Here is an 11,865-nt window from a genome sequence, read left to right as displayed (position 1 = left end):
GGTATGGTAAGTGAGCAGAACGAACAGGTATATGGAGATGAGAGCGGACCAATAGGAATATACCATGGGTATTGGCCGGTTTCTTCATCTTACTATAAATAGGTCAAGCGTAATGAGATATAATTCACGATATAAGCAAGGGCCCTATCGACTGGTGAGTGATCATCCCGCATATACGAGCTCAAGCTCGAGGCGAGCATAGTGTTGTTGGCGAAGGGCGGACAGTCCTACTCTGCTGCCTATGCCTGGACACAGTAAGCCGATTGCCACTGCTGGAACCGATCTTTTGATGATCAGGTGCAATCAGGGGGCTTGTATGCGGTGGTAGCGCCCTACGGCAAGGGATGTTCTGTGAATTCTAGCCTCTGTTAGCCGCCAGAAGATAACAACAGAGCTTAGCAAAAGGCAAAAGTTGGGAAATAATGGGATGATTTCCCCGACCGCCGAGGAACTGCTGCATGACTTAGCAGCTGACCAAGCTTTTCAAACAGGACTGCAAAGGAAGCGTTGTATACAAAAACATTTTGACCGCACGTCTACCTCTAGTTTCAAAGAAAACGCACCTTGCTATCCAGTCACTCCAGAGCGGCAAGCAGCAAAATGGCGGGCACGTTCGCACAGGCGGTTGTGATTCATCTGCCCCAGACAACCAATTGGCCCTTAGCAGCTGGTGTGCCAATTCTTGGCCACCTACGCACGACGCTGGTCTCAGGTCATGTCGTTGGATGGAGCCACAACTCTCCCCTAACGAAGCCTTGGCAAGATGTGCTTCTACCGGTGCCGAAATGCTTCTTATCCAAGCAATCCGCAGTGCTCGTTGAGAATTTAGAGGCTGGTTGAATGCGGGGACTACGCACTCCGTAGAAATCGCTTTTTTTCGCCGGGTAAAGAAAAGTCGAAAGCTACCCATGGCTCTCCACCCAAGGCTCTTAACAGAATCAATCATCAGATGACGCAAGAACATAGAGCAGCAGAAAACAGAGAATATTACGGATGTCACGAAGAATATGTATAGACACTCCTACAGAGCAGCCAGCAATGGTGTCGGCGTGCAATCCAACCGATGCAAGCAATTTCTCACCCAACGATAACCGGTTAAGCCTTTCATCATTACCGGCCCCAACCTCTAGCGCCCCGCACGCAGCTCGTCCGCACCGGCACACTGCAGAGCACAGGCTCTCTATTAGGGCGAGGCCTGGGCATCGCCGTTCTTTTGATCCTCCTCGCCGTTGTGGCGCTTGTATGTTTTACGTGTGGACATGGTCACTAAGTGACCTTTATCGACCCGAGCACCCAGCCTTCTGATAAACAATAGGTCCGTGATTGCGCCCACAGGAGAGCGATCAGGGATGATAGGTGGCCAAAACACGGCAACCGGTTTGTCCATGAGTCTTCAGGTGCCGGTTCCGCTTCTTCAGAGTTTCGAATTTCTGTGGGCAACCATTACATTCATACAAGCGGTTGACCTCTTGGTGATTCATGACCTTTTTATGTGATTCCAAACCCCTCACGGTCTGAAAGCGCATTTTGCAACCGTTCCACCGACACTCATACTTGGAGTCAATTTGATGTTTCCTACTCTTGTGATGGTTCAGAGCCACCGAGGTGTCGTAGCTCCCTGAGCAACCATTCCACTCACACGGGTATTTTCGGCTGGCTTCGTGATTCATAACACGCTTGTGCCTTTGTAAGCTCTACTGCCCCAGGTGTACGTTTGAATGTAGTGACCCATCGATTCCTCTTGCCTACTGGGCATTCTGCACCAATCAAGTATGCACCTTGCCGATCTTCCATGCAGGCTTTTAACGGGTAAGTGGATAAGCCCCCATTTGTCGTAAAGTCGAATGCAGTGGTCGTCGTGAAAACATGCTGAAGTGCCAATGAGAGCGGCACATGTCTGACAAGGGCTGGCTCTCGTCATCGGCTGCTACAACTGGCGGGATCGAGCAACCGGTGTGTTTGCCTTCGCTTAGTAAAAAAGCGATAAATAGCTAAAACCTCGCGGAACCACCCGTCGATACCCCTGCAGAAGGATAGAGTACTCGGTGAATCATTTTACAGAAGCAACCAGATGAGCCGTGGTGGTATTTGGTCAGTGATGAGTTCTGGTTTATGGCACCATTGTATCCAATCCGCTCAATATGGTACGTAGCGGGATGTGTGTGCCAAATACGGAAGATGAGCAGTGCTTGTTGAATAGCACGCCGACGGTTTGCATGAGTTTCACACCCAATCATCACAGAAACAGGGTGTAAAATAGGCTGCAGACAACAATAACAGAATCTGTGTGTTATTGCTATTCCCAGATGAAGTAGTGCGAGTGATGATCCGTAGGATACTAAACGATGGCCTCTACATGGGAAATTCGACTGCCTGTATGGCATGACCGTGATGTAGTGCGTGAGCCACATACAGAATCGCTTTGGCTAACTATATGATTGGGTCCTGGTGCGGATTCTGTTAACATGCTACACCAGCAGTTGGGATATTCGTAATGTGTTCTTCGGGGGCGAGATTCATGCATGAGAAGTGACAAAGGGACGGCAAGTGGTCATATGGTACGGCGGGGCTTGAAACGGAGCAGGACGGCTGGCAAACGAAGCCTGGAGCCCTACTGCCCAGGTGCTTGCTCCAGAGGCTGGCGTATTCTCCGTCTTTTTCCGAGGGCGTAGATTCTATTCGCTCCCATGACAGCCCATATCAAGTGTCTGTGGGTAGTTAGAAAGCAACCAGGCTGTTACTGAAGATTGGAAGGGCCCAACTACAATTGATACTACATATTTCTAACTTGGCTTAGGCAATTGCCTCAACCCCCATAAGACAGCTTTTCTCATCTACGGAATCAACACGCATTGGAAAAATGGCAGGGAGTCGGCATTCTCGACCGTCCGCGACCGTCCCATGCACCGGACGCGTCACCTTTTTCGATTCACTCAGCAAGTGTGCCCTAATGCCTGGTGCCCCTACGGACTTGTTACCAGTCGACTCAAGTTGGTTAAGGAATCGGCACGAAGGCATCATTCATGATTATGACGATTTGACTAATGCTGAAAAGGCATATATGACCAAATGGGACTCGTTTGTAAGGGACGAGAAACTTAGACCGCCGTATCTAGCAGAGAAATACACCAAGTTTGTACTCGATAATGTTAGGTGGTTCAAAACGCCTCCATATCGGACAGAGATGGTGAAGCATCTGCTGTATCTATATTTACGGCAGGATTTGCGAGACGAGACAGTCACAGAGGTGCTTGGCGTGCTGGGTACGGTACAGTACTGCGGTGTGTCAACATGCATCGAGACTACGGCCCCAGCACGGCAGTCACGATCGGGGTGCACCATATGCGGTCTTCCGGTACTAGGCCCCAAATCTCTGATCTGCTCGAACTTGGCAAGTGGTAGTACGACATCCTTAGAGTGTAAACATTTGCTGACTACGGGTACAGGACTGCGACAGACCATTTTTCCATATCGGTTGTTCAAATGCTCCTTGGGAGAAGAAATGGTACTGCAGTGATTGCCGGTGTGCCCGGAGTTCTAGCCCGGAGAGCCCCAGCGATCTGGATCAGAACCAAAAGCCGCATCAAAGCGCGGCCAATTCAATTACTGTAGCGGCCTCGAAGGCTTGGAACCTTTCATTGGAAAATTCGGCATCGGATGATTCGACATCAGATGAACTCGTCTCTGACACCGACGTTCTTGAGGCTGCATACCTACAAAGCCACGAACCTACCAAAAACACGCAATGCAAACTTGCTAGGAGACTTAATATGACAACGAGGCTTGTTCAAGTATGAAACACCTGACCGCCCTTCTACGGTGCGTCCTTTTATGCTAACAAGACGTTCTGCGGCCCAAGAAATGGTTTTATAGGCGTCGGGGAAGAAATTCGCGAGATGGAGTACGCCGAAGAAGGAGGTAAATACCTCGCCGTCTCGACCGTTCGCGTACTGACACGGAGTGTAGCCGGGGTGAACGAAAGGTTCTTGAAGCTGCATACTTAGGAGACCCGACACCCAACAATAGCTCACTTCAAGAGATTGCGAAATGTGTCCCCAAGATGACTGAGAAGCAAGTCCGAGTATGAACCCAATTGCATCCTATCCTGGCGTGCCAATATTAATGAACATCGTTTCCCTCTCCAGTCGTGGTTCGCGAGAAAAAGGAAAGGAGACCCGGCATACCACAAAAAACGGGCTTGGAGCCCGGGTTGCAAAGAGGTTCTTGAGGCTGAATTTTCAGTAAACACAAAACCCAACACTAAAGCAATGCATGAAATTGCCAGAAGACTTCCCGGTATGACCGAGAAGCAAGTCCAGGTACAAACGCACTCTCTTTAGTCATTTCCAGCGCGCCTATCGTTACTAAAATATGTCTCAGGACTGGTTTAACAATAAGCGGTCAAAAACGGGTGCAACACAGCCGCAAATCAGGTAAACTTCTCGTCTGCTTGACTGTTTATGTGCTGATACTATGTGCAGGCCAAGTGACAAGAAGGCCCTTGAGAATGCATACTCACGCAACCCGAGACCCGACACTAACGCACTGCGTGAGATTGCGAGAAGTGTCCCCGATATGGCTGAGGAGAAAGTGCGGGTACGAAATCCTAGCTACTCTTTATCAGCGTGGCTTGTCAAGCTAATAAGTCGGCCCAGTTTTGGTTCTGTGAGCGACGGAGGCGAGATGGGATAGCACGAAAACAAATCAGGTAAATCTATCGTCTTCTCCCTTATTTGCTTGCTGACAGATTTTGAAGCGCGGGTGAGAAAAAGGTCCTTGAGGATGCATACTCACGGAACCCGACGCCCGACGCCGGCACAATCTGTGAAATTGCAAAAGATGTTTCAAAGGATGAAGAGCAAATCCGGGTATGAATCCTCGGTTTTCAATTTGCTGAAACGTAGTTCTGCCCCCTAAGGCTTGGTTCAAAAAGCAGCGTGTAAAAATGGGCACAACACGGAAACAAATTAGGTAAAGTCATCGTCTTCTCCTGTTCGGAATCCACTCAGGCCCGTATTAAGCATTTACTGCATAGTCCGCTCTACTTACTAACAAGTTACTAGCTCTTCCACAAACTGCTTTGTGCTGCTTGCGAACTGGTGTCTCTCACCGGCAAGGCTTGGTTGGCCCTGTTTCGTCGGCAAGAATGCTTGGCTCCTCTTTTAGCACACGCCAGTTGCAGACCGTTGCTACATCACCATCCCAACACTCGCTGTTGAGGACCGATGGGTTCTCTGGGAAGGCCCTGCGGATGAGTCACAGCCACCTGTCTACATGTGTCCACCATCTTGCCACACGACACACTGGAGTGATTGGCTATCAGGGTGTGTCTCTGATGTCCCTGTTAGCCGACATGCACGTTGTGACCAACTGACTCTCTTATATTGGCAGCCACATGCTAGGCCGTCCTGCGCGCCGGTTATCGAGAGGCCAATCATCCTCGCAGCGGCAGTCATGATAGACACATCCCGGTATTGTGTGACCTTATCTAGCGGTACGCCGATGTCTCAAATAGGAAGGTTTGCTGATCGCTTCGAGGACGGTGAACAAGACTAGCCTGGTAATAATATGACATCCCCGATGCACAGCACACAAACTGGGCGTGGAAAGCTTCCACACCGTGTCCGTAGCCAAGCCATTCCTGCTGCATCCCCCAGACAGCGGACTTCACTAGTCTCGGTGGAATTTCATGGCTCAGGATGCCTGAAGATGGAACTTCACCATTGGTAGCTTGGGAAAGCCCTTGTGACCACTTGCAGAATGTGTAATAGCAAGACGTGGCTAACTGACAAGGCACACCACCCTACCGAGCTACTGCGGAAGGCCGCGTATCAGGCGTGGAGCCTTCGGGAGGTCGCGGTCATTGCAACTAGGTCCGATCAACGACCTGGAGTCCGTAGCTTGGCGTAAATCTCCCTATTCTCCATTCCAGTGGAAGCGCTTGACATACTTGTCAAGGAGTGACAGTGGTGGCAATAACACGATTATGGCTATCAAGAACACAGAGATTTAACGCTATAAAAGAATTCTGATTTCTAACGACCAAACCCATGAGTGGGTTTGAGTCGGGGAATATATGGTTTTGCATCAATATGGCTGGCTACCTCGCGGCGCCGTTGTCAGAATCAATACGTGTATCATTTTTCAGCAGCTCGCCTGGCGGTAAAGGGCGAATCAAATTGTTTAAGAATCACGTATACACATCTGCCGCTTGAACACGACAAAACAGAAGGTATATTGAGCCCATATTCCAACTCATGATAAGAAACGTCCCTGACGCGGCTTGTAGTCGGCTATAAGATTTGCGTACCCAAAAATGGCAATAGCGAGCGTTGAGTATCCTGTTATATCCGCCATATCGATCACGGTCCGCTCGAATATCCGAGTATTACGAAGAATACTACGAACAGCACGTACTACTGCCAAGCCAGAACGTGAATGTTCCGGTAGTCCAGTCATTAATGTCATTGTGCAATTTACAAAGGGAAATTGACTTCCTGCATAACGTCATACAGAAAGTTTTAGAAGAAACGAAAGATATATTGAAAGATAGCCAGCTACCTAACGCGATATAGAAATACATAGCTGTCAAGTCCATGAGCCTTTACCGTTCCTGCAGTACTGACCAACTAAACCAAACCTCCCTGGGACCTTGTCACGGGCTTCCGGGAGCGCGGGGGGAACAGCCCCTTTAGCCCGTCTCCTGAAAGGGTTACCATATTTCATATTTTTTCATTTGACACGGATCTTGCCCGTAAAAAAATTCGACCAACTTCCAATCCTTCCTCATCTCTGGGTTGGCCCAACTCTTGTATTTTGCCTCAAGTAGAAGCCTGTGTGCTTCTTCAGCTTGCTGATAATAACTGCCGAACCTCCACTCGCTGGTACAAAAGCCATTCGAGTGTTGTTTATCAATCACCCTATCAATCTGGAATTCCTTGGCCTCCCTGAATAGATAGTTCAATACGTTCTGATTGATGATAGATGCAGGGCCAGTTATGAAAAGTACTCGTGATTCCGGACCGAACGGCCTGGGTGCCCAGTACTCTCTGTCGTTCCTGATACGAAGGCGCTGACGCCTGATCCAGATAGGTGGCTGGTTTAGGAGGGCATTGGAACCTAGAGGACCCCAGAATACTAGCTGCGCCGTTGCTTGATTTCCAGGGATTCGGGGAGGTCTCACATCAATAGTGAAGACTTTGTCACCGGCTCGTATGTGGTATAGTAACTCGCTTACGGTACAGTCGGGCGGTATGTTGCTAATCCAAACGCTGCAATTTGGACCGTGATTGGATTGCCCAAGCCACACAGAAGGGCCATGAAGCTTGGACGTACTCGTGGGGATTCCTAGCGAGGGATGGGGTGGCTGGACGTTGTACAGTTGGCTGGACGGGTTGCCTGCAAAGCCGCAGTAATTGGTGCGTGGTACCACTCCAGATCTGTTCGTTAGAAGTTGGCCGGCCATCATTAACGAGATTCTGGGCTGTACTGAGGAGAGCAGGCTTGATAGAACGTGGATGTTAACCAGTTCTAAGTAAATAGGCTGGCTTGTGGACAAGATGCACGCGCCTAAATCAACCAATACGACCGACATGAGAGCCTAGCAAGGTGCATATTTGGTTAGACCAGAATACTTAGCAGGGTGCGCGGAATCATAAATCACTGCGCGTAGCATAGTAACATCGATACCGAGAGACAGGACCTAGTCTCTTGTCCACACCGCTGTGCAGTAGTTGACCGGGGACTAACGGAATGAAAGCACATCTACCCATCCTTGAGCTTTACTTACATACGGAACGACTGGCTAGGATGTATTCACGGGAAATTTTGCGCCATGCTCGTGACTCATCCTCGCAGTGTCTACAGTCGCTGTAAAGAGGTTAGGCTGTCGTTCGCATGGCCAATTACACTTTGTATCTGGGCTCGCTGTGCCAGAATGGACCAGCTCTTACAGAACCCAGCAAATGGAACGAACCATTTTCAAAAATAGTTAGAGGCGAGTCAGCCATCCAACCGTACAGAGTTTAGGTCATTGTCGAACCGACGATTGATCATCCCACAGTACTTTCCACATACGGGCTTGAGGAGCGACCATGGGGGAACCCCAAAAGAGGAGGATGCCTGCATCTCTGCCCAACTGTTCAAGCCCAAAGCTTCATCCTAATCAAGTGGGGTCCAAGGCTTGATGAAAAACACAGGGGATCGTTACGTGGATACGAGGAAGCTGATTCCGCAGTCGAAATCAGTTCTGAGACATGCCCTGAATGTTGTAAGTGAAAGGGACATTCATATGAACTGGTGGTTGCTGAGTGCGGGATTGGCTCAAGCTGATGGGAGTTGACCTCGGAAGAGACTTGCTGGAACGTGAGTTGGAGAAAGCACTAGGAAAGAAATATCGCGTACGAGCGATTGTGCAGGAGATCGCGAAGAACGAGGTGATAATCACCCTCAGAAACGTGTGAAAAGCTCTACAGGCGAGATATGCGGACAGAGAACTTTGTCGATGGCCAACTTGTGGATTTTGGAGCCTCCTGGGCTCGCTAAATGAGGAAGATAATCGGGACTTGCGACTTGAGGGTTTGGTGATGTTTGACGAGATCATTACCGAAGGGGATGTCAAGACAATGCTGAAAGCGTTTCCCAGCATGCGATATTGCAAGAAGCTACATTCGGTCTGCTAGACATGGCGCACCATTTTTGATTTATTCTTGTTTTTACATGGCTTTCTCAGGTAGCAGCTGCCTCTATCAAGTACGCAGATCTCTGACAACTAGGTAGTAAGGAACAGTAAACCGATTGCTCGAATCTGCCATTAAAAGCAAGTCGAGCATAGGGGCTGAACCTCGGTAGTCTTACTACAGCGCCCAGGGCCTTGCAGCAATTAGGTCGCATTTCCGCCTGAATAAAGGTATCCCATTCCCTCACATATATGACGGCGAAGTCATGCCCGTCATACATCTTGTAATTCTGCCAATTGGTCATTAACAACAAACAACTCACATATTATCAACACTCTTCCCAGTCTTCGATTCCAATCACCAACTCAGGTTGTCACAGAGATGCCCAAGAACTACGTGGCCGTGGCCGATCTCGAAAGCCAGGAGCTTTCTAAGCTTGATAAGACCATAGCCGAAAGTGAAAAGACTCCAATACCTTTTCTTGCCAAGACCATATCCTGGGGCTTCAACACGACTCGACACTGAGTCTCTCCATCATCTGATAATATAAAGGGAAAAAACGATGTTTTCAAGAAAGCACAAGGTAACTTTGCAGGAATACCACCAATACCACAGAGTATCTTCGCTGATGTTAGAAACAATACGTGTCTTGTGCAGGCATGTCCAACTCACACAGCCGTTATTGCCAGAATCTCACATGGTTTTGCCGAAGTACCTAATGTAATGACTCCAAGCAAGATTAGAATGCAAGCGGTAATGACCCCCAGGCACTCATCCATGTTTTTCATTTTCGCGAGAACCCACAAGGGAGCAACGAGCATAGACATAGACATGAAGAAGAAAGACACAGTAGCGATAGCGTCCACCGGTTCATCCCTCCAGTACCGAATTGTATCCTCGGGGCCGTCCCGCAGGCCTAAGAGACCGAAAAGTCCCCCAGTCGGTCCGAGTATCAATTGCTCGAAACGTAGGCGCAGCCACGACTTTTGATAGGTGGTGACGGTAATGAGGTCCGCGGTCTTCAGGTATTCTACCTCGGCTGCTTCTATAGGATGGTTGGCATTTGCCAACCAAATATTGATGTTCTGAATGTTCCGTTTAGAAGCAATTGGTGCCGATTTCAACTGCTTATAGCTCAAGACAGCCCCGTCTAGAGTAATCAGTAAGGGAGATGGAAATTCCGTTCCACGTGTGGCGTACTTACCATATACCTTTAATTCCTTGGTGATTTTGTCGAGCAGATCAAGTCTTTGTTGGCAATCACTGTTTACTGTCCCGTTGTCGATGTCTGGGGTCTTGCGAATAAGCTGCTCGTCCAGTTCTCTCAGTTCCTTTTCCAGAGTAGTGATTTTCTGCTGCATAACCAGGATGTTCCTGCAATGAAGATAATCAAATCGGCGAACGACGAAGATCTCGTCCGTCAATGACGAGTATTCTACGAAACCTTTGTATCCAATGTATTTCCTTTATTATAGTGGATAAGTGACCTAGAACTCAGCAGAGGCTCTCTGACAAATGCTTACCATGGCTTGCGATCCAACTCCTCTTGGTTGATCTGATTCAGTCCAATATCCATATCTCGGCGGTCTTGTTGGGTGTCCATTGTTTGCCACTGTTCCGACGTTGAATCTAGCGTATTGGGTTGACGTATGTATCATGAAGACTGGCATATTGCTATTTATAAGTAAGCCAAAGCCCATAACAAGTATTTAGCATCAATCTCAAATCATATCGGGGTGCCATGCAAGTCTGCCTAACAACAATGCTATGCCACCCAATAAATTGCACGCATATTGAATGACTCACACTAGGCGTATCGACCAGCCTACACTTTCCCCGAGTCATCTGCTGTGGCTCCGAACGGCAATGACAATCTCGTGGACTTGACTTCCTCTACTGAAAATCGAGACGCTCATAAATGATGCGGCCCCAACGACTTTGGTTTAAATGCTTCTGACAAAAAGCGACCTCGCACCGTGCATTTGTGTGTAGGAGACTTGGCTTATCATCCAGGGACAAGTGTTGAGCACCTGCTTGGTTGTTGCCGAATTCTACCTACACGATGACTGACCCAGCAGATCCCCTTCTCCTGATTCAATACACGACTGCTCGGTTACCGAATACATAGGTCTCTCGATCATTACACTCGCATGATTCTCGGCACTGTATTTGGATCGTTTCATTATATGCGGTTTTCACTTAGCACTATAATAGATACAAACGAGGGGGAGGCAGCGTTCACTGTTTCTAAAGCTAATATCTGCGGTCTCCGCCACCTTGCCTGCTTTCCTTATCTTTGTAATACAGAATTCATCCTCATTCTGCTCGAGTTGCCTTCTTTAGGGTCATGTATACCGTAAGAATTTGGATGACATAGCCTCTCGCAGAGAAGTGGTAGGTTAGATACTCTAATAAAGTTGCAGCTGGAACAAGGTAGTTTCTGTGAACACGGGTGAACACGGGTCGTCCCGGACCTCGTAGTATACTTGTACCCCATCACTGAAGTAGGAGGGCAAATGCTTGCCCTCCTTGTATTAGCGTTAATCCAGACCGGACCTGCCTCTTCCAATTGTCACCTAACTCGAGAAGAAGCTGCTGGAGTCAAGCCCATGCTGCATAGGGTCTTCGGGTACCGCGGCCAATAGACGAGGGACAGGATACACATCAGTGTCAGTCCACGCAAGCGGGGTAGTATATTCCGGCACAGTAGAGGGCAGATCTGTGGCATTGGCCTCACACGAGACCCCCTCCACCGCCTCTAGCCTACCGTAGTCAACCTTGGTATGTACTAACAAGAACGCCACATACATTTTGCATTCTGCAGCAACCTGTAGAACATAAAAGAAAAATAGTCTGGCCAGATAGTTCTTGAGGACTACCAATTACGTGCTCTGCTTGCTCTCCATTTGGCCCACTTCCTTTTCGTCGCCAGGACCATATGTATATATGGTTCTTTCTCGCTTAGCGCGGTCGCGGGATGGGTGGATGGGCGTTTTGAGGGTTAATCGAGGTCGGATAGCATTGAAAACGAATGGGAATCGATACAAATCTTCCCTTCGCGTCGGGCCCGAGCTCCTTCGAAGTATGTATGACTCACCATGTGGCAATGCTACACCGAAGTCATCACGGTGGTGCTGTACGCGTCTGTTTCAGGTCCATGCCACTTGAACTGGAAAACCCGGGAAGG

General features: G+C 48.8%; 2 protein-coding genes across 2 annotated transcripts; one reads left to right on the top strand and one right to left on the bottom strand.

The window, feature by feature from the left end:
- Positions 1 to 3,291: 3,291 nt before the first annotated feature.
- PG985_004920 (uncharacterized protein) lies at positions 3,292 to 5,556 on the top strand (the record flags this gene model as incomplete). The annotated part of the gene is made up of 8 exons (XM_066824689.1): positions 3,292 to 3,401; positions 3,967 to 4,081; positions 4,381 to 4,433; positions 4,482 to 4,596; positions 4,656 to 4,708; positions 4,757 to 4,868; positions 5,167 to 5,324; positions 5,493 to 5,556. 8 exons carry the CDS (start codon positions 3,292 to 3,294, stop codon positions 5,554 to 5,556), a joined length of 780 nt encoding a protein of 259 aa, XP_066687849.1.
- A 3,790-nt stretch (positions 5,557 to 9,346) lies between these two features.
- On the bottom strand, positions 9,347 to 10,281 carry PG985_004919 (uncharacterized protein; the record flags this gene model as incomplete). Its single annotated transcript, XM_066824688.1, has 3 exons — positions 9,347 to 9,828; positions 9,883 to 10,142; positions 10,202 to 10,281. 3 exons carry the CDS (start codon positions 10,279 to 10,281, stop codon positions 9,347 to 9,349), a joined length of 822 nt encoding a protein of 273 aa, XP_066687848.1.
- Positions 10,282 to 11,865: the final 1,584 nt, after the last annotated feature.

Source organism: Apiospora marii, assembly GCF_038362585.1.
Source record: "Apiospora marii strain CBS 49790 chromosome Unknown utg000003l_segment0_segment0, whole genome shotgun sequence".
Taxonomy (NCBI): Eukaryota; Fungi; Ascomycota; class Sordariomycetes; order Amphisphaeriales; family Apiosporaceae; genus Apiospora; species Apiospora marii.
Note: the sequence above shows the minus strand (reverse complement) of the source record. Positions and strands in the feature narration are given on the sequence as shown.